The sequence below is a fragment of the Thalassophryne amazonica genome, chromosome 20 (genome assembly GCF_902500255.1).
Source record: "Thalassophryne amazonica chromosome 20, fThaAma1.1, whole genome shotgun sequence".
NCBI lineage: Eukaryota > Metazoa > Chordata > Actinopteri > Batrachoidiformes > Batrachoididae > Thalassophryne > Thalassophryne amazonica.
Window position 1 is genome coordinate 36,240,901 of NC_047122.1, and position 21,971 is coordinate 36,262,871.

The 21,971-nt window shown below is 39.8% G+C and overlaps 3 protein-coding genes and 1 long non-coding RNA gene across 14 annotated transcripts; 2 read left to right on the forward strand and 2 right to left on the reverse strand.

Annotated features, from left to right (window-relative positions):
- Positions 1-2,330: 2,330 nt before the first annotated feature.
- Positions 2,331-11,915, forward strand: LOC117502406 (heterogeneous nuclear ribonucleoprotein R-like). 8 transcript variants are annotated; one of them, XR_004558286.1, is made up of 15 exons: positions 2,331-2,494; positions 4,353-4,513; positions 4,597-4,715; positions 4,799-4,906; positions 5,005-5,118; positions 5,351-5,527; positions 5,818-5,953; positions 6,088-6,293; positions 6,379-6,528; positions 6,720-6,841; positions 6,933-7,471; positions 9,441-9,501; positions 9,927-10,253; positions 11,282-11,366; positions 11,760-11,915. XR_004558286.1 is itself a non-coding variant. In XM_034161452.1 (12 exons), exons 2-12 carry the CDS (start codon positions 4,357-4,359, stop codon positions 9,473-9,475), a joined length of 1,863 nt encoding a protein of 620 aa, XP_034017343.1. In that variant the 5' UTR covers positions 2,331-2,494; positions 4,353-4,356; the 3' UTR covers positions 9,476-9,670. The 8 variants fall into 8 exon arrangements, 5 of the variants coding, with proteins under 5 accessions (XP_034017343.1, XP_034017341.1, XP_034017339.1 ...); XR_004558288.1 differs by having other exon boundaries at positions 10,199-10,253; XR_004558287.1 differs by having other exon boundaries at positions 10,202-10,253.
- LOC117502413 lies at positions 2,917-4,340 on the reverse strand. Its single transcript, XR_004558290.1, has 2 exons — positions 3,726-4,340; positions 2,917-3,685 (listed from the first exon to the last, which is right to left on the reverse strand). It is a non-coding gene; the product is annotated as an uncharacterized LOC117502413 (long non-coding RNA).
- An 865-nt stretch (positions 11,916-12,780) lies between the features above and the next one.
- dnajc8 (DnaJ (Hsp40) homolog, subfamily C, member 8) lies at positions 12,781-17,828 on the forward strand. Its single transcript, XM_034161455.1, has 9 exons — positions 12,781-12,893; positions 13,204-13,305; positions 15,013-15,069; positions 15,181-15,247; positions 15,339-15,433; positions 15,518-15,589; positions 16,878-16,969; positions 17,121-17,196; positions 17,275-17,828. The coding sequence occupies exons 1-9, from the start codon at positions 12,822-12,824 to the stop codon at positions 17,395-17,397; spliced, it is 756 nt and encodes a 251-aa protein (XP_034017346.1). The 5' UTR covers positions 12,781-12,821; the 3' UTR covers positions 17,398-17,828.
- si:ch211-81a5.8 (uncharacterized protein LOC560648 homolog) lies at positions 17,255-21,501 on the reverse strand. 4 transcript variants are annotated; one of them, XM_034161457.1, is made up of 4 exons: positions 18,795-19,041; positions 18,532-18,757; positions 18,288-18,375; positions 17,255-18,204 (listed from the first exon to the last, which is right to left on the reverse strand). In XM_034161457.1, exons 1-4 carry the CDS (start codon positions 18,850-18,852, stop codon positions 18,073-18,075), a joined length of 504 nt encoding a protein of 167 aa, XP_034017348.1. In that variant the 5' UTR covers positions 18,853-19,041; the 3' UTR covers positions 17,255-18,072. The 4 variants fall into 4 exon arrangements, with proteins under 4 accessions (XP_034017348.1, XP_034017349.1, XP_034017350.1 ...); XM_034161458.1 differs by having other exon boundaries at positions 17,594-18,201; positions 18,795-19,042; XM_034161459.1 differs by adding an exon at positions 20,716-21,501 and having other exon boundaries at positions 17,594-18,375; positions 18,532-18,826.
- Positions 21,502-21,971: the final 470 nt, after the last annotated feature.

Here is a 21,971-nt window from a genome sequence, read left to right on the forward strand (position 1 = left end):
TCACTATCACAGATTTAGACTGGTTTGTGAACAATATTTGAGGGAAATGGTGATATTGTGTATGTGGAAAAAGTTTTAGATCTTTGAGTTCATCTCATACAAAATGTGAGCAAAACCAAAAGTGTTGCGTTTATATTTTTGTTGAGTGTATTATTGGGGTTGAAATTTGACCTGACCTTGATTTTTTTTGTTTGTTTGTTTTGTTTGTTTTTTAAACAAAGCTGTTCTCATCTGCAGGCCAAATGTACTGTACTTGTCAGGTTTGATCAAAATTGGATATAGCACTTGTTAACATTCATACATACATACAGTTACATGGAGACCAAAGAAAAAATGAATGCACACCTCTGGCAGTGTTTCTAATCATTTGATGAAGATCTGGATCACCAATGTTTAAAACTGAAATTTTAGACAGTTTGGCAGAAGGCATATGAGACTTGAGCCTAGCTTGGATTAAATGTTCTTGTATGGAAATCCTGTGTTGCGCTGTTCTCAGTCTCTCCTATCACAGCAACAGAACTCCATTATTGTCATGGGTTTCTTGTTGGCTTCCCTCACTGGTCTCCTTACATATTCACTTTTTGATAACTGCTTAGCCAGATTTACCATGTAATACCATATTGGTTATTTTTTCATTATGATCAATGTAAAGTCCACAACATATTAAGTAACTAGTAATAAATGTTAATGTATCCATCCATTTATTTGTCTGAACTGACTAAAATTGATGATTTGTCAGAGTAATAGGGGTATATATTTATCATCTTTGTAGCACCTCAAGCTCCATGAGGTTGGATGGGGAGTGTCGGTGCACAGCCATTTTCAGATCTCTCCAGAGATGTTCAATCAGATTCAGGTCTTGGCTTTGGTTGGGCCACTCAAGGACATTGAGTTGTCCTGAAGCCACTCCTCCTTTGATATCTTGGCTGCGTGCTTAGGGTCAATTGTCCTGCTGAAAAATGAACCATTGCCCCAGTCTGAAGTCAAGGGTGCTCTGGAGCAAGTTTTCATCCAGAATGTCTCTGTACATTGCGTTATTCCTTTTTACCCTCAATCCTGACTCGTCTACAGTCCTGGCATTCACACCAAAGAGTTCAATCTTTGCCTCATCAGACCAGAGAATTTTGTTTCTCATGGTCTGAGAGTCCTTTTGGCAAACTCCAGGCAGGCTGTCGTGTGCCTTTTACCAAGGAGTGGCTTCCATCTGGCCACTTTACCATACATACCATACAGGCCTGATTGGTGGATTGCTGCAGAGATGGTTGTCCTTCTGGAAGGTTCTCCTCTCTCCACGGGAATGCTGGAGCACTGACAGAGTGATCATCAGGTTCTCAGTCACCTCCCTGACTGAGGCCCTTCTCCCTTGATCGCTGAGTTTAGACGGGGGGCCAGCTCTAGGAAGAGACCTGGTGGATCTGAACTTCCATTTACAGATGATGGAGGCCACTGTGCTCGTTGAGACCTTCAAAGCAGCAGAAACATTTCTGTACTCTTCCCAAGATTTGTGCCTCGATGAAATCCTGTCTCAGAAGACTACAGACAATTCCTTTGGCTTGATGCTCGGTTTGTATTCTGACTTTCACTGTCAACTGTGGGACCTCATATGTAGACGGGCCTGTGCCTTTCCAAATCATGTCCAATCAACTCAGTTTACTCAAGGTGGACTCTAGTTAAGCTGTAGAAGCATCTCAAGGATGATCAGGAGAAACAGGATGCACCTGAGCTCAAGTTTGAGTTCCATGGCAAAGGCTAATAAAGTTGCAAAAATCTAAACGAAAGGCAATTTATATAGAGAGAGAGAGAGTCGTGGGGTATTGTGTGTAGAATGTTGAAGGATTTTTTCCTTCAAAATTCTAACACGGCTGTAACATAAAATATGGAAAAAGTGAAGCACTCTGAATACTTTGGATGCACTGTAAAAACACAAAGTGTCAGAAAGTTTAATACAAAGCAATCTGATTACATTTTCATTTGATGAGATAAAAAATGTAAAAGCTTAAGGGTCAAACTTTTCCACAGCACTGTAAACGAGCATACAGGAATAAAATTTGGGATTATAAAGAGGTTTCAGAAATACGGATTTATCCTCGCAGTATTAGGGTATAAAAGATTTATGTTAGAAATTCACATTATATGGCATGCACGCAAAACACGACAAATTTAAACTTTTCTTTTAATAATCTGGCTATTTTACTCGCCCGCAACATTCGTTTTATTAATTTACTTTGTTTATTTTTTCCCCCTAAACCTTGAATTTTACGTCCTCCCTCCCTCCCCCCAGCTCTGCCAAGCGCGGGGTTTCGTTCACAACTCTCGCGATGTTTGTGGAGCTGTTGCGTTGTTCGGGACGGTGAACGACGAGACCGATCTGTCTGGAAATTTGTCTCGTGGTAGTCTCAAACAAATTCTTAATTATAGCTGTTTTATTTACGATTTACGAGCCAATCCTATCAAATTTTGACTCACGCCACTCTTAGTTTCTCGAAATAGGTCGGTAAGTTTGGCTAACTATTAATTTCAACCTCATAGAGCATGTGTGTTTTATTTGTTAAAAGGGTTCTTTCTGCACGATGAGGCCTACTGTTCTTTAGCTAGAAAACTAGCTAACATTAGCTAACGCCGCCTTTTGCTTTCGAGATAGAATTTTGAGTTTTCTTTTTTAAATCTCTCTTGAATTCTGTGTGTTTCAGTGTTTAATTTCTTATGTATATTGACTTTTCGCATGCGTAATTTTTGTTTAAATTTGAAAACGAAATGTCTGGTTAATTTAGCTAGCAAACTGCATGTGACGGGGGCTGGACGGAGATTCGCTTACCAAAGAACAAAATCATGCCACAAAATTGTAATTTTGTCCGTACGTATGCATGTATTTTTATTAATAAGTGGCTGTGGGCATGCATTTTTGCCTCTGTGTGGAAACTATTTCTTCCTTACACCGCAGCGTATGATCGGCCTTAAATCGATAGTTATACTCCTCTAGCCCTAAGTTGCACATTTAAATAGCGTGTAATAATTATTTTCACAATTTTTACGTTTTTTGGGAGCCAGTGTGCTATATGAATGGAATTTATTGAAATTAACGCTTTCCTGCCTCGTTTCCTCTTGGCTACAAGTTTCATTTACAGATTCAGCGGTCTAGTTAGTGTCAGAAGAATCTTCTCTGGTGGATTTCATGTACATCTAAGAAAATGTAGTTTATTCAGTTTTATGGTGGAGATGGAAAGGTATTCTATTGGGGTAATCAATGGGTATGAGTTAGGGTTACCTTCACCATAGGGGTGGGTAGTTTATCTATTGAATTAATGTTGGAGATGTATACATGTTCATACTGATTTGTGCCAACAAAGTCTGTGTTTGTTACAGGTCTGTTTTTACTCGTGTACTGCTACACTTCTGCATCACTTATGGCTGACGCAAAGAAGAGAATTGGGGACAATTAAATGATGCGCAGGCCTTTTGATTGACTGATGAATGCCCTCGCCAACAGGGCACCATCACTTTTGCATTACAATCATGAACCATGAGGAAATAATGGAGACAATTCAGTAATTTGATGTTCATATCGAACATCAAGCTGAAAACTCTTGGCTTTTTTTTTCTTGGTTACCTGTGCTGTATTTACTTGTAGCACATATGTTGTTGACTCCAGTGGTGAAAAAGGCAATACCCGAAGGCCATATGCTGGCTGTGTAAAATGTACCACGTTTTTTGTTTGCCATACCCACTAGTACTACTTCACCACTCCCAAAATGTTGAGAAGAAATGTTCCTCATACAGTAAGCAGTCAGGCTTACTGTTAATGTCTGTGTGGTTTAGTCATTTGTGACCTGTTTTCTGTATTCCAATTCACCTTTTAATTTCACATGTATTGTCTGTCATCTCTTATAAATAACAACTTTAACAGATGTAATTCACTTCAGGCCATATTTACATTCTTTTTAATATTTTCCTCCCATTTCCCCCCTTGTTTCATGAAAATAAAAATAAAAAATTACACACCAAAATAGTCTTGTAAAAGTATGTCCCTTCGGCTGCTCCCTTGTTTGCACTCGGGGTCGCCACAGCAAATCCAAGGTGGATCTGCATGTTGAATTGGCATAGGTTTTACGCAGGATGCCCTTCCTGACGCAACTCCACATTACATGGAGAAATGTGGCAGGGGTGGGATTTGAACCCGGAACCTTCTGCACTGAAACCAAGCACATTAACCACTTGGCCACCACCCCTGCACCAAGATAGTCTTGTGGATTGTAAAATTTTAATTCACATTAGCATCATGAATAGTAAATCAGTCATGTAGAAGAAGGACTCGGATGTATTGCTCAGATTTGATTTCTTACTGTATAGTACAGGAGAATGGCAGCAACTGAGGTGAATGGTAGTTCTGCCCCAGCAAAAGAAGACGACGAACCTATGGATGTTACAGCAACGCACACAGAGCATTATGAGACACTCATTAATGCCGGACTTCCACAAAAAGTGGCTGAAAGTCTTGATAACATCTTCCAGACAGGTGGGTATTTATTTATTTATTTATTTAGCTTGAACAGCTGTGAAATGCTTACAGGGTGTGTTGACCATGCTTTGTAACTGCAGGTTTGGTAGCATATGTTGACCTGGATGAAAGGGCCATTGATGCCCTGCGTGAGTTCAATGAGGAAGCAGCACTTACTGTGCTGCAGCAATTCAAAGAGAGTGATCTGTCTCATGTGCAGGTAAACACACGGATTGTATTTCTTTTTCAAAGAAGTTTAAAATTCAATTTACGTGTTGTAATTTTGTTTTGTTTTTTATATAGAATAAAAGTGCTTTTCTCTGTGGAGTCATGAAGACTTTCCGACAAAGAGAAAAACAAGGAAGTAAAGTACAAGATTCCAACAAGGGCCCAGATGAGGCAAAAATAAAGGTACTCAAAGTATAGGGACCTTTTTTTAATGGGGACTCAAAGCTTTTGACTTTATAATTGCACCACATTACTTACTTGTGCATAACATGTCTTTCCAGACTCTGTTGGACCGGACAGGGTACACACTAGATGTGACGACAGGGCAGAGAAAATATGGTGGCCCCCCGCCTGAGAATATGTTTAAAGGAGCACAGCCAGGAATTGGAACTGAGGTAAATGAGTGTATTTAGTTAGCGACACAGATGTACAACATTTATACAGTGTGCATAGGATAAGCATATGAATAATCACAATCCTACTTTTTATAATAAAAATATAAAAAATGAAACATTTTGGATGCAAGAGTAAAAAAAAAATGCTGTGGTAACAAGAACATTTTCAATATCTAGCTGTGTTGTATGTTTTTAAAAAAATATCTCTCATGACTTCTTTGTTTTTCATCAGGTGTTTGTTGGAAAAATTCCAAGAGACTTGTACGAAGACGAGCTGGTACCACTCTTTGAATCTGCCGGTCCCATCTGGGACCTGAGGTTAATGATGGATCCTCTTACTGGTCAGAATCGAGGTTACGCCTTTATTACATTCTGCAGTAAAGAGGATGCACAGAAGGCCGTGAAGCTTGTAAGTAGTATGACGCAGAATTGGGGAAAACCACACGTGTCCAAATGGAATTTCTGAAGGAATGCTTCAGATTTTGTAAAGTACACTGATGTCTACTTGAGTTAGGTAATAGTACCTGCTCATTCTTTTGGGCAGTACAACTTAGTCCACAACCTCAAATCAAGATTGAATGGTGTCATTGAAATTTCTTTAAAGGACAACTTTACATAAACATTTTGGGGGCGTTGGGGTCGGTCCTTTGACATTTACAGTTTGTGTCTCATACATTTCTTGAACTCTTTGTTTTTCAGTGTGATAACCATGAAATCCGCGCTGGCAAGTACTTGGGAGTTTGTATATCTGTTGCAAACAATCGACTATTTGTTGGCTCAATTCCAAAGAATAAGACTAGGGAAAGCATACTGGAAGATTTTGGCAAAGTTACGGGTCAGTTTCTGTACATGTCTTGTTTGAGTAATCTTAATATAATTGTGTCTTCAGAAGGCCTATGAAAACTAGAAAAGATGCAGCCTGATCTACTTCTGTTACATGAAGTGAGACATTAAGTTTCTGTCTTGTAGAGGGTCTTCAAGAAGTAATTTTGTACCATCAGCCTGATGATAAGAAGAAGAACCGTGGTTTCTGTTTCCTGGAATATGAGGATCACAAGTCTGCAGCACAGGCCCGGCGTCGTCTAATGAGTGGCAAGGTGAAGGTGTGGGGGAACCCAGTCACTGTAGAGTGGGCTGACCCTGTTGCTGAACCAGACCCAGAAGTGATGGCCAAGGTTAGTCAGCCTCATCTCTAATTCTTTTTTGGGAAAACTTAATAAACACTACAGTCCCACTGCAGACCCTTTTCTCCCTGTACAGGTTAAAGTGCTCTTTGTAAGGAAGCTGGCCACAGCAGTCACTGAAGAGCTGCTTGAAAAGACCTTCTCTCAGTTTGGGAAGCTGGAACGAGTGAAGAAACTGAAAGATTATGCATTTGTGCACTTTGAGGACAGAGATGCTGCTGTAAAGGTTGGGTCCTCTGAACAGCATGTTTTATGTTTAATCTTTATGCATGTTGTCACCAATTACTTCCTACAGATTTTTTTTTCCTTTTACTTTATATTATTGTTGTTTATGCACCAATGACACCAGATCAAATTCCTTGTATGTGAGAACTTGTCAATAAATTTGATTCTGATTGTAAATTTCTGTTTTATTAGGCAATGGAGGAAATGAATGGGAAGGAGCTGGGAGGAGAGGAAATTGAAATAGTTCTGGCCAAGCCCCCAGACAAGAAGCGGAAAGAGCGCCAAGCAGCTCGACAGACCACTAGGGGTTCAGGGTGAGTCAGAGATAGAAATTTGCCTGCTTGTCTGGCTATTTAGTCAGATTCAAAATTACGACTTCCGAAACATTGTTCTCTTCATCTGCAGGTATGAAGACTACTACTACTACCCACCTCCTCGTATGCCACCACCAGGCCGAGGCAGAGCTCGTGGTAGTCGAGGGGGCTATGCCTACCCGCCAGATTACTATGGCTATGACGATTATTATGAGGACTACTATGGCTATGATTATCATGACTACCGTGGTGGCTATGAAGACCCTTACTATGGCTATGAAGATGTATACAGCATGAGGGCCCGTGGTACTCGTCCAAGCAGGGGGGCTCCACCTCCACCTAGGGCTCGCGGAGCACCACCAGCAAGAGGCCGAGGGGGCTATGCTCAAAGAGGGCCGCCCCTAGGTGCACCACGGGGTGCCAGAGGAGGAAGGGGCACCCCTTTCCAGCCACAGAGGGGCCGCGGTCCTCGTGGAGTCAGGGGAAATCGTGGAGGAAACGTTGGTGGAAAGAGGAAGGCAGATGTGTTTAACCAGCCTGACTCCAAGCGCCGCCAGACCAACAACCAACAGAACTGGGGATCCCAGCCCATCGCCCAGCAACCCCTGCAGCAAGGGGCCGACTATTCCGGTAACTATGGTTACAGTAATGACACCATGGAGTTTTCACAGGATTCTTATGGGCAACAGTGGAAGTAGATGCACCAAAAGGTATTTGGCAAAGTGACAACAATAAAAGTGGAAAAGAACATTAAAAAGAAAATGAGATTGGCCACAATTTTTTGATTAACTTTTTATTCTTCATCCCCCATGAAAAGAATCTGTATATAGCCCAGAAAAAATGGACAGACCCCAGAATTGGCTCAAGATGGTGATTGGCTGGAAAGCTTTTTGGCTGAAGAAGTGAGCGTAACCGTTGTGGTGAATCATTTGTTACTCCTACGGTTACATTGGGACATGTCTTAAAATACACACACAAAACTTTTACTGTCTGTTTTTGATTCTTTTAAAACCTACAATGAACATTCACCAAAAAAGTGGACATTGATTCTCAAATGTCTGAGAGGACATCAAATCATGACATTGCCTTGCAGAAAGTTTTTGTCCATGCCCTTTTCTTCCCCTTCTTGTACTCCCTTTATTTGTCGTTTATCATAGTTGCTTAGGGACTTGCTGTAAATAAATGCCTATGGTTAGAGCTTCATACTTTTTTTTTTCCTTTTGCAAATGGTGGGGGGGAAAAAAGAACAGAAAGGATTGGGGGCGGGACGTTTTCTAATGTTTAAAGTGTATGCCTAGTATTTCTAGAGGTAGACAAATTGTGTTTTGTTTTTTAACCTGATACCATAACTTACTATGTTTTCTTTGAATTTGCCCAATACAATTTGGTTTGGCTTACCTTAAGAGCCAGTCTGTTCTCTGGTGTTCTTTGTATTTATAACTCTTACATTTGTTCCATTTCAATAAACTCAGCTGAGCATCAGTAAATTGTCAGCTACTCAAATTCAGTGTTGTCATTCACTATTTGATTTCTACCACAATTCTCACATTTGGATGAAGATCTTCTTTCTCAAGTCAAATTTTTATGCTCCAAAGGGAAATAAATTGTGCAATCAGACCACAGGACAAGAGAACTCTAAGGTGATTGACACAATGATTGAAATGAATTTTAACCCTTCTCTTTTTCTCCTTTTCTCATTTGTTGCATCGCACCATTGTCATTGCTGACACTTAAAATTCAAGTATTAAATATAGCAGAAACAACTATTTTAATGACCAAAGCAAGTACTATTGATAGTGCTATTAGACTTTGTGTGCATTGATGTACACTCATCTTTAAAAGACCTCGGTCAACTAAGTACAGTTCATGATTGCAAAGGGAATAAACCCACTGAGGAAAAGTGTTGAGGGCTTTCTATCAGTATTTAACTTATTAGTATCTAATTAGTATCAGTATTTAACCCATAGAAAATACATTGCAACACTAACTGAGATTATTACAGGAGATCTAAGTCTGCACATTTTGGAAGACTTGGCTGAAAATGTTCTAGTTTTACTTTGTATTCAGAGGCTGCATAGCGACACTGTCCTGTGCAGAAGAATTCATGTTGTGGACCTGTGAAGATGTTTTGTCTGCATACTCAAATGGTTGAACTTAAGCAAAAAAAAAAAAAGTTCTCTTAAGTTTCATTGATGAATTGCTTACGGCTAAAATGTGTTTTCAGGTTTGCAGTACAATAAATTGTGGTTGAGACACTGCTGAAACATTGGTTTATGGTGTACATCTATTCACACAAACTTAGACTAAGGAAATCATCTGTACCTGCATTGGCCTAAAAACATCTCTGTCTAATAAAATTCTCCATTTCACTTTGGATTTGAATTCAGATGAAGTCATTGCTCTGCACATCTTTACAGAAATGACTTTACTTCCTGAAAGCATTAAAAGGGTTAAAATTCTCTAAATTCTTGTTTTGTGCTTTTGGTATTGATCATTTGTGTGTTCTCCAAATACCAAAGTATTTTGACACTGGCTTTTGGTACCATGGTGTCATTGTATTTTGTTTCACGTGTTTGTCCTCTTATTCCAACCTGCCTAGGTGGAGAAGAAATGAGAGCGGCACCACTAGAATGAGGAACTCACCTGAACGGTACTCAAGGGTGAGCTAGCCTTGCACAGAGTACTGTCTCTCCTTCAGCTAATTGTAATCACTGGATAAACAGCTTTAATTACTCTGTGATTGTTTTCAGCCTACTAATTAGACTGTACTACAAATCATGGATGATTTCTTTTAATTAGGAGTCGAACACTCAATACAAGTCACTAAAGTTGAAGATTCAGCAAAAAGATTTGGTTATTGAAATTCTTTTGCCAGTTTAAAGGTCATGCAAAGCAGTTTTTTTTTAGTTTTTTTTTTAAACTGGTTTAATCAGTTGGAAGAAATAGGATTTTGTAAGAATTGTAAACGTCGGTCCTCAAAATCCCTTTTTGGCTTGATAAATATTGGGGGGGGATTTTCCCTGCTACGCCACTAGGGGTAGAAGTTGATGGCAATAACTGGGAGCTTCCTTGTAAATGTATTCAGATTGCAGTGGGGTTACTGAATTCCATGTTGGCAAAAGTGTGATGTCAGAACAATGAAGAGCTCAAAACTGGTGTCTGTACTCGTTAAGACCACAAGATGGCAGTAGGTGAGCTGCAGTATTATGGCCAGGTAAGACTGATGTAGGGACAGAGTAACACTACTGATAATTACATTGATGCCTGTTTGCATTGAAAGGTTCATCTGTTGATTTGCTACTCTTGAACAGGTTGTTTGTGTGGATTTTTTTTTCTTTATATGTTGCCTCTTGTTAGCAGGCAGTCAAGGATCTGCCCATCCCTGTGACAGAAACATGGATGAGACATAATGGTAAGATTATTAATGGTGAACTAATGGTCAGGATGTCTTTGCAATATTAAATGCAATCCTGTTTTGAAACGTATCAGTCATTTCTTTATAACCTTTTTGTATTCACTGGGAGTGAATGAATTTTATAAATTTCATTGAAGCCTGATTTCTTATGGGTTGTTATCAAACTTAAAAATCTGGTTAATGATGTTCAAACTGACAAGGATTACCATACATCATGGCCGAAACGTTATGAAATAAAACAGCAGCAGGACATCAATATTTTGAGTGTGCTATGCTTTTTCTTTATATTTGGGTTACTATTTCTGCATATGCACCTCAGCAGAGGATCTTGGTGTGCATTTTTTACCTATTTATTTTAAATATCTAAACCCAACACAATGGAATGTGCCTCCATTACAAACAAATCACTTCTACAGTTTTGTTTAGACAAGCAAGGTAATGGACACATGAACTTTTCCATGTCATCAGGCATTCAATAAAAACGTGCTGTATGATACACCTGCCGGGTTTAGGTCTTAAAAACCCAGGTGATGATGTAAAAATGAAATGTGGCAGAAGCCAACACACCTGTGAAAACTAGGGGAAATATAGGCTGTTGCTTAAGACGCTGCAACTTTTGCCTGTTGTACCACCATCGATGTGGTGTGACAGGCAACTTTTACTTTTAAAAAAAAATTCTGTCTAGACTTCAGTCTCCCATGTGCCTTCTTGCAATCTATTGAAAATTTCATGTCAGGAATAAGTAAGAAAACCTTTATTTCTGCATTCCATTTTTTTGGTTTTAATATTTTTATTTAATTTGTCGTGTTTTTGAGATTGCTGTCTGCTTAAAAAGCATCATTTTTCAAATTTTAATGAAGCCTCTATTATTTGTTTTTCCCAAAGGTTGGTATCGATTTAAGGGGCAAAGACTTCACATGTTTAAGTAGTGATTTATGTTTATTAGAGAATGTTAATGGCATCAAGATACTATTAATAATAGATCAGTTAAACTTTGTCACTAAACCTTTTTTTTCTACTGTCAGATGTGCTCCACAAGATGTATGCAAGAGATCTCACACTTCAGAAAACTGCAGGACTGAGAGTCGAGTGCTCATGCAATAAATAGAGGTGAGAAGTAAGAGTGGACCTGTGCATTGTTGCAAAATTTCATATTTTGCCAGCTTCAGGGTGGAGACCAGGTGTCATCAGACCCACTTCCTGGAGATACCTGCTCTACCTGCTGCTGGTTAACTAAGCTATGGTTGCAGCAGGACAGGTGACCTCCAGGAGCAGGCCTACTGACCCCCGGTGTGGTCTGCTTTCTCTGACGACATGCCGTAAATCTTCATTAAAGTCTCCATGTAGAGACTAGATGGCGAGAACAGAAGTCTGATCTAGAACAGTAATCTATTGGAGTGAAACAAGTATGTAATGAGGATGAAGTGTTGACAAAGCTGTAACACTTGAAATGTATTGTACCCTGGAGAATTTTTTAAATAATGCATCTAATTATGTTTTCAGTCACTGCAGAAGCAGGAGGTGGAGTCCAGCTGATGGCCTCGTAGTGACCCAGAGCTTCATCCACTTAAAATTGTAGCAGCAGAACTTGGTGTGTGTACCAGGTGTGAAGATTTAATGCTGTAAAGGGAAAATTTTCTCATGAATGTTCAATAAAAAAAAATGCAACCAAAATTGCTGTTTGTGTGTCCACATGAATCTGATTTTACTCCTGTGTATGAACTGGTAACATTTTTCAAACTAGCAGTCATTAAACGTTTGGCTGCAGTTGTTATTGAACTTGTGGATCATTTAGAATCATCACTTAAATTAAAATTGCACATTTAACGGATTAGGTTTGTTGTTTGGGAATACTTTAATAAAAAAAAAAACATTAAAATCCCGCCAAACGTGTGGGGGTGGGACATAGTACGCACGCGTACAAAAAAAAAAAAATGAGGGCGTTCCATCAAGTTGTCCGTGATCCGAAAACGATCGCGAACCCACCGCTATGGAATAATAAACTAATTGCAAGAGGGATACAGCGTAGTGTCGCTTTTTTTGGGGGGGGGGTTACATTAAAATTTGTGGGAAAATGTCCGAAATTGTTCTTGATTATTTCAAAATAAAAGCGTAAGCGACCACGATGTGGGGCTGCCCCCAAAATACGTCTTCAAGAATGTTAATTGTATGAATTGTTGACATGAAGTTGCGCGTGCGAACAGTTGTTTGGAAATAGCATGTTTTATTTTTTTCCAAAACTTTTTCAACAAATACAATAACAAACAAATGAACAAAGCACAAGGCCCTAAAAAAGTCACAGTATCACCGTTATAATTTAAAAGATATACAAGGAAAAAAAAACTTCCTTATAGAGAAGGCGTCAGCGTGTGTTCAACAAAATGTAGTCTTGTCACATAACTTAAGTTCCGCCTTCAGAAAGCCAGCATGTTTTGACCGTAGACGTCTGCGAGCCACTGAACTCGAGTTCAGCGCTGCGAGCCAATTACGTCATATATAACGCTGCATTGCACGCACAACGCTGCTTGTCACGTGGTGCTTGGCGTTACGTAAACCTGCGTGAAAATGGCGGCCGCCGCAGGAGAGTCTTCCGTTCCGAGTGTATCCGACGAATTATTTCAGAATTTTTATTCGGAGGTACGATAAGATTTGTGAATTTAGTTTTTCATACGAAAGTCTGTTCTTCATACGTATGCTGAAGTCTGTAAAGTTGTGCTTAGGTTTGTGGCTGCGAGGCCCGAAAGGAGCAGAAGCTAACGACTGTGAGCTATCCAGCGATTAATAAGATGCTTCATATTAAACAACTCTATACTTTTTGTAAGCGGATGGACACCACCTCAGCTCTTGTTTTTCTTCAGTAGGACGCGTTATTGTTAGTTTAATATCTTTATCCAGCGTGTCAGTCTCAAACTCACAACACTGTAAAGTTGTTTCTGTTTGTTTTCAGGTGAAACAAATTGAGAAGAGAGATTCTGTGTTAACCTCCAAACAGCAGATAGACAGGCTTCTCAGACCTGGTTCATCATACTTTAATCTCAATCCTTTTGAGGTAAATGAGTGAGACAAAGTATATTTTCATTGTTTACATTCATGTTGTATGAGGGTTCATCTGAAAGTTGTTTTTTGATCTTCACTTTGCCCAGTGATGCACTGGCTGCCGTAGCAACCCAGACAGAGGGTAAAACAAACTTCAGTATGTTTCTGGAGGCAGGTTCCTGGCATTTCTGCTGTTTAATTAATGTAGTAGAGACACTGCCTTTGTCAGGAACAGTGAAAGGAGCAAACCATAAATAAGCATGTTTTGATTGTGGGAGGAAACCGGAGTGCCCGGACAAAACCCATGCAGATACTTGGACCAAACTCCACACAGAAAGGGCGAGAAGCGAAGTGACTTTCTTGCTGTGAGGCACTAGTACTAAGCCACCATGCCGCCCTGTGTCACACAACTGTGATGTCAAGCCATTATCAATAGAGTTTTCCCACTTCCGTGTGCAACTAGGTCATCACGGATTCCATGTTGTCATCATGTGATTAGGTTCCAGCAAGGTGTGCAGGTGTGAACTGGTAGTCAGCTGAGGAGAAATCGGAATGGTGTTCTGACAGTGTTTAGATTTTGTATTTGTCTACTGTGGAGAGCATGTTTGAAATTCTCCAGCTGAAAGTGCTAGATAAATGCATGTTTATTGTACTGGAGTAACATGGTACGTGGTGTAATTTCGGCAGAGGAGTTTCTTAAAAAATATGTGAAATTTCTGCTACAGTTTACCAGAAGGCACATGAGAGATGCAAGCCTAAACTTGACCCAACATGTTCTATGAAAATCTTTCTCCGCTACACTTAGAAGCTGTGTGGTGATGCAAGAGACAAAAGTTGCACTATGCATAACTTACCTCATCGGAGCCACAGAAGCTGATAACTCCTTTGGAGTTGTCATGGGTGTCTTGGTGGCTTTCCTCACTAGTCTCTTTCTTGCACAGCCATTCAGTTTTTGAGAACTCAACACTAACCGTTGAGCTATCCTGAGTCCTACTGACATTCAAAGGTAATGTTGTGTCAAAGATTGGAGTATGTAATCTAATGAACCAATAACGTCGGTGGCCATCTTTAATTCTCATTTTACTTTTGGATCCCTTGGGAAAAGTGCTTGGATCCGGCAAAATCTGAAATCAGCATACTTCAAAGATTCTGTATGCAAATTGACATACTTTGTGCCGGATGAAAGATGTAACGTAGGGTGACCATATTTTGATTAATGAAAACCAGGACACTTGGCTTGGCAAGAGATACACAAATGATACTTAAAGTTTACTCAAAAAAAAAAAAAAACAGCCAGGACAGGACGTGTCCTGGGAAAGAAATGACGTTTGGTCACCCTAATATAAACGAAACCGAAGATATATTCAGTAACTTGGAAATGTATCCATCACCTGACCTGGCTAAAGGAAACTGGTTGTAAAAATGATTGTTCGTTATTATACTTACGTACATCCCTGTTTTGGCTTTTTTTTTTAATTATTTCTGTCATGTAGAGATCAGTTTTCCCTGCGAGTTTAATGTGCATCATTATGTACATAAATATTTTGGCAGCACAAATATTGCATATCACAGTTTCCCAACCAACAGATCATTATTAGTGATAAACTCAAAAAAGCCCCACTGTTTTTAACATTTGGATTTCAGTAATTGAATTTGTCACATTGTTCAGACTTGTTTAAAGGAAACCTAAACATTTTTTTTAATGGTTCACAATCTCAAGGTGCTGCAGATTGATCCAGATGCTACAGATGAGGAACTGAAGAAAAGATTTCGGGCGGTAAGAAAAAAAAAAATTTCAGTGACGTGCGATATCGGTAGAGAGAATTAGATTTCTGCTGTGTTTTGATTGCTGGCTTTCCAATCAAAGTGTTTGTATTTTACTTCACAGTTGTCAATTTTGGTCCACCCAGACAAAAATCAGGATGATGCAGACAGAGCACAGAAAGCTTTTGAAGGTTTGAACATACACATGGTTGTTGGGCTCACTGTCATGATGTGGAGATTAAATGAGCAGCTTGGATTCCAGCTGAATATTTTGTGTTGCAGCTGTGGACAAGGCGTACAAACTCCTACTGGACCCCGAGCAGAAGAAGAGGGCCTTAGATGTGATCCAAGCAGGCCAGGAGTACGTGGAACACATGGTGAGGGAGTTACTGTCCAAAGAGTTCACTCAGCTGTTCTGTTTGCTCTGTAACTCTTCCTCCTATTCTTTTGTGTTCCATCAGTTAAAAGAGAAAAAGAAACAGCTGAAGAAGGCTGGAAAATCACAGACTGTGGAAGAGGATGACCCTGAAGTGGTAAAGATCACAAAAGTGCATGCCTTAAAAAAACAAACAAAAAAAAAACCTGCTAAAGTATCAATAAATACATACATTCCATCCAAAACTTCAGTGGAAAGGCAAATCACTATCTAAATTTCCACTTCTCATTGTCTTACAAGAAGTATTCATTTCGATGCTGTGTGAAAGATGCAGTTAACCAGATTTAGTTATTACCAAGTATTTTTCAAAAACGACCACCTTTTAAACTTTGTGTTCACTAGCAGATCTGTCAAATGAAATTGTCATCATCCTGATGTTTTTATTCATAGCTCCAGTCCCTCTAAACAGCACTGCGTTTGTCAGATTTTATTAGAATACAGACGGTTGCTGAGTTCCGGATCACCTTTTTTAAAGTCCCGCTATACGGAGCCATAATGCAACTGAATGTCCTTTATTGTGTATTGTTGTATGGGGTATTTGGATGTTATTTAGCTGAAAAAGTCTGGGTGGAGTAGCGCTTCTACTTAAAGTGTGAAGCCACATTATGTGTGGTGCAAACATTTGCCAGAAATGGATCACTTTTGCTAGTTCCGGATCACGACACTCTGCATCACTTTGGGTTCATTCCTGGCATCGGGCTGGAGCCCTTCTAATACAGAATGATGCACACTGTGCCTGAGAATGTGTTTTGAACACAAAATGATATAAATTCTACTTAATAAATGAGAATTTACTTCGTTTCGAAAAGCGCCGTTATACGTTTTTACGAGCAAAAAATGAAGTATGGAGCTGAGATTTCGCCCGAATTAAAAAGTAAAAGCCCCCACATTCATGCCCATTTGTGATGTTGAGATGACCCCCAACGTCCACATGACTCACAACTACAGACACGAGGCTGCTGTACAAATTTTCGCGTCACAGATAAATGCACGCAGCAATTAAACAGCATGACATAACACAGACGTTTTCTACCCAAGTAAGTAAGTATTTTCCCACTCTAGAACCAAAAACACCGACTGGCTCACTCACCTTTGCTATGTTTTAGAGATCGTTACTTTTAAAACTTGCAGGAATGAGTGAGTCAGAAAAAGTGCGCACACCGCAGACACCGGGATGTTTTGATTCCTCTGCTGATCACAAGGACGGCTGGATCCAGTCGAGCTTGTGGTCGTTTGTAGACAAAACATCAATCTTTCCGTTGGTACCAAGTATTAGCTTATTCGTGCTGATTGAGAAACGGCGGCGCAAAAACTACAGCAGTGATCCGGAACTGGGCAAGTGACTGTACTTGGGTTATTTGACTTTTTTGTTGTTCCACCTTCAGTTCAAACAGGCCGTTTACAAACAGACCATGAAGCTGTTTGCGGAGCTTGAAATCAACAGGAAGGAACGGGAAGCAAAGGAAATGCATGAAAGGTAACTAATTAATTTGGCACAGCCCCATTCCAGTTCTACAAGATGTTTAAAAAAAAAAAAATACAGATTTCAATGACGTCTGAAAATAATTTCTGTTTTTGTCACCGGTGCACACATCCATTTAAAATTCTTTGGGTTGACTTTTCATCAGGAAAAGAGCAAGAGAAGAGGAAATCGAGGCTGCAGAAAAAGCGAAGCGAGAGAGAGAGTGGCAGAAAAACTTTGAGGTGTGTTCAGTTACTAAACTGAGTCAAAAAGTTTTGTTACTGGCATTCTTCATGACACATTTTGTGAAATCTTGCCAGGAAACGAGAGACGGACGTGTGGACAGTTGGAGGAACTTCCAGGCTAAAGGCAAGAAGAGCAAAGAGAAGAAGAACCGGTCCTTCCTCAAACCCCCAAAAGTCAAGATGGAACAGAGAGAATGATGATGGAAAACAGGACTTCATTCGATTACAAATCATCATTTTCAAAGTTCAGTGTCCCTCGCCTCAGACTTTACCATCCTGACACATGTAGTTTTGTACCGTTTTCTAATGTAAATATTGATGTTCTGAACTCAGTACTTGTCTCATCTGCAAAAGAGAATGCATATTCAATATATGTAAGTAAGACCTTTTTTTATTTTAGAAATAAATCTTGTTCCCGTGAAGCCTCCCCTTGGCATCATCTTCAAAAGCCAACTTCTAAAATGTGCAAGTCACAGTCTGATTTTAGAGAAGTAATTCTACACTCGTCTTGCAGTGTAAATGCAGTTTGTCTTTGTGCATGTCTTCTGTACAAATATGGTCAGTGAAATTACCAGAGAACAAATTCCTATTTATGTTTTGGAAACCTACAATAAACTCATTTAAACATCTTTTCCAACTACCGTGGTTTTAACTGAAGTAGTTGTGCAGGATTTTCACTTTTAATTTTCAGTAAAAAAAAAAAAATTCTTTACATTTTACAAACATTTGTAAGATTGTTGAGACATCCTGACTGAACAATAAGTTGTAGTTCTTTTAATAACAGCTCCCCCCCTCCCCCCAAATCACTTCTCCACATCGGTTGCCCCCCCCCACCCCCATTCGTTTTCTTATGTAGTCCATCTTTGATGGGTCTCACATCACTTTGCACTGGTCTGCTGCAGCAGCAGAACCCTGATTGGCTAATGTCAGTCCGTCCAGATTCAGACCCTGGAAGGCACCAAAGAAGGACTCGCCCTTGACTGGTTTCTTGGCCGTGGCGCTCTGCTGAATATAGACATGGAAGCAGGTTGGACTTTTGATACTGTTGAGTAAAAGCTGGTCTTTCCTACACTGAGCTGCTCACTCACCCTGGGCAGGCAGTGGTGGCTCCTGAAGTGAGTTTTTCTCACTGTCCTTTCAGCGTTCTTCTTAGCCAACATGGCCTGCTGTCGTTTCCTTTGGCAACAACACACAACAGCACATTCAAGCAGCTTATTTGGATAAAGAACATCCTCTTTGTGAAGATAAATCTGTCTGGCCACCATTCTGCGTCACTGAAAAACTTGCCTGAGAGCTTAAGAATGTTCCAGCACAGTTTTTTTTTTTCTTTACCTTTCTTTCTTGAGTTCAGCCTGGTAGACCCTGAGCCAGGAGTCTGGAACTTTCTGGCTGCTGCAGGGGACACTCCTCCTCCTGATGCTCTTCCTCCAGGTGAAGCTCATTCTGCGGGCAGACTGGCTCCTCTTCTCCCCTCTCTCGGTGTTCCTCCCCGACATGCAGCTGGTGAACTGCTTGAAAGGAGCTCCCAAAGACATGAGGGAAGCCATTTCCGCAGCAGACTCAAGTATCTGGCAGATTATCTGGAGGAGCAGCAGTGTGGGTACTAACGTCTAAACCAGGGGAAAGTCTGAAAACAGAAAGACTATTCGTCATATTTCAGCAGCAATACGAACTATCTGAAGATCTGCAGGCAAACATGTTGCCATGGCTACAGCCCTGAACCCTCTCATCACTGGTGTTGCATCAGAATCTATATGTTGAAGCAGGGGTTCCACAAGGTTCCATTCTTGGACCTCTGTTTATATTGTGCGTTGACATATCTGGTGCATTAGAACACTGTCAAGTTAACATGGACGCAGATGATGTGTTTTATACTCATGGCCAACATAACTTGAATAGCTCAGATGCTTCAAATCAATCTATGTAATGTCAGTAATTGGTTAGATGCAAACAAACTAAGCTTACATATTGGCAAAATGTCTTGTATGCTGCTATGTACAAAGCAAACTGCATTTACACCAACCTTCACTCAGTTTCTCTGTAATCAACAGAACAAGTAGATGAACTAAAATACCTCAGGGTTACAAACCAAGAGTTTATATTTGATATTCATATCACTGTTAAAGTCAGATCTCTGGGAATTTTGGAAAAGATGTAATCAATTTTTCCCCTCTGTCAGCTCACATTATGTACAAAACTAGTTTCACCCCATTTTGACTTGCTGTACCATATATGTTCAGATTCTAACATCAATCAGCTACAGAGACATTACATAGAGGTATGCGCATTGTACAAGGATGTCATATTAAGACTTGCATTTCTGATATGCTCAACACTCAAATGGTTAAATATTAGGCAAAGATTCCATCCTATGAAATGCATCTTGATGTACAAAATTGTGAATGGTCTTACACTAAAGTAGCTCAAAAATATTAACATGACTCCACAATACAACTATTCTACACACACCACAGAATTTTGATCATCTGTATTCACTGGTTACTGTTTTCATATGATGTGTGCTAAATCATATTTGTTTCATTACCTCCACCAGTGAAGTTGGGCGGAGGTAATGTTTTCACCCGTTTGTGAACAGCCTGCAACACATTTTTTTTAATAATTTATCATTGATATATTTTTTTTTTTAATCAGAGGATTCATATCCTGATAAGCAAGAACTGATTCAATTTTCAAAGTCAAAGGTCATAGATAAAATCCCTATATTTAATATTGAACGAATTTTCAAAATTTCATAACCGTCAAAAGAATTTCTTTCGTATTTGACAGCGTTATGTAGGATGTTATCCTTTATCGACTGACAAAGTTTGATCCAGAGTTTGTGGCCATTCAACATTGACAACCCCACTTAATATAGATATTCCATTATATCTTAAACAAATACCAGTCTCACTCATTTGAAAGTGAAATGTAGACTGGCACTATCACCTAACAAAGTTTTATCTGGATCTGGATTGTGGATTTTGTGGACATTTGAGTTTAACATTGAAAAGCCCATTTGGTTTACATTTGCATTATATCTCTATCAAAAGTGCCTCACTCATAGATTTACCCACACCGCCAAAATTGGATGGAGGTTTCAATTTTATGCCTGTTTGGCTATCAGTCAGAAACCAAATGCCAAAAAGCAATGAAATTGTGCATAGCAGAGATAACCAATGTTAATTGAAAATGATCTGAAAAATAGTTCAGAAACCGAAGTTGGAGGAAAAAAGAAAATGTGACAACACCACAAAAAATTGATTCAAGTGCATGAACTAAATACATCCTCTTGACAGTTGGAAACTAGTGTTGACATAGGTTTGCGCTCTATGAGCGCAGTGCTCTAGTTTACTTATGTATCTCTAGTCTCTTCTTTTTCCCATTGAATGTGTTGTATGTATGAATGTCACTCATAAATCAGCATTTTACTTGTGTACATAGTTTGGAAATAAATTCTTTATTGTACTGTACATTACAGTGACACAAATAGTGCAAATTAAAAGGCTCCAAACATACCTGCTTCAGATTAGTGGCTTCGTTTGTCCAAGCTGTAAAGTGCAGCATCCACGTGTACTTGTCTCTGCGCCGTCGCCGTCTCCTCTTAAGAGAATTTGTCAGATGACCTCCCTGATGCTCAAAGAGATTAGCTGCGGACGCAAGAATCCTTAATGTCATTAGCAGATCACTTCTAAACAAAGCAGCGTGTGATTCCAACTGTCATCAGGCTGCAGCTTGACTCTTGGATTTAGTACCAAACCACATGAACACTTCAGGTCCCAGTAATCAAACCATTCAAAGCTCCTTCATTGAGGAGCCAAATAAAGCTGAATGATTGACTTATACTGAATGAATTTTCAGCACAAAACATTTTCTCATCTGCCATTAAAGTTCCCAGTCTCCTATTGCACTATTCATTTTCGGTCACTTGTCGCGTTGCAGTACACCAAGCAGCCCATCCTAAAAGTTACTGGTTTCCTCCTTGGCTCTTAGAGCACGCTTCCACCAAATTTCACAAATGGTAAATGGACTGCATTTATATAGTGCTTTTCCATCTGCATCAGATGCTCAAAGCGCTTTACACATCAATGCTTCACTGGGATTTGAACCCAGGATCCTTTGGTCTCAAGCCCAAGGCTTTAACCACTAGACCATTACCTCCCCAAGTTACAATAAGTTGTTTTTCTGCACAATCCTGCTAAAATTTAAAGAGCCAATGAAACAGCAGTGAAACCATCACCTCCTTGGCAGAGGTCAGCACTTTAGATGATACAGCATGTGGTCGATCTCATTAGCCTCATCCTGTACCTTCTTACCTGCAGTTGCCTCATGTTTTTTTTTCTCTTCAGAATGGGGCAAAGGCTGAATCAGCAACCGGCGAAGGAGGCACCTAATGAGTTGCATCAGCTGGTGTGAGGTCACTCCATGGCATCACCTAAAGACACAGGCAGGGTGTTAGGTTTAAAAGTTTGAGGTCTAAGATCTCACCTCGACAATCCACCAACATGGCCCTTCCTGGAACAACCACCCACGGAAAGAATGCTTCTGTAAGGGGTCAGCAAAGTAACAGACGGCCAAGTTACAGACAGATGGTGAAGCTTCCATGACAATGCACAGCAGACTCACCTGCACAAGAGCTTCCGCTCTTCATCTCTCCCATCCCATTTCAACAGGAAAGTCAGATTGTAAATGTCAGGATGTGCAATTAAAATGCCAATGTAACGCATCAGCTATTCTTTATGAATTAACAAAAATGTAAAACACGACAAAACAGC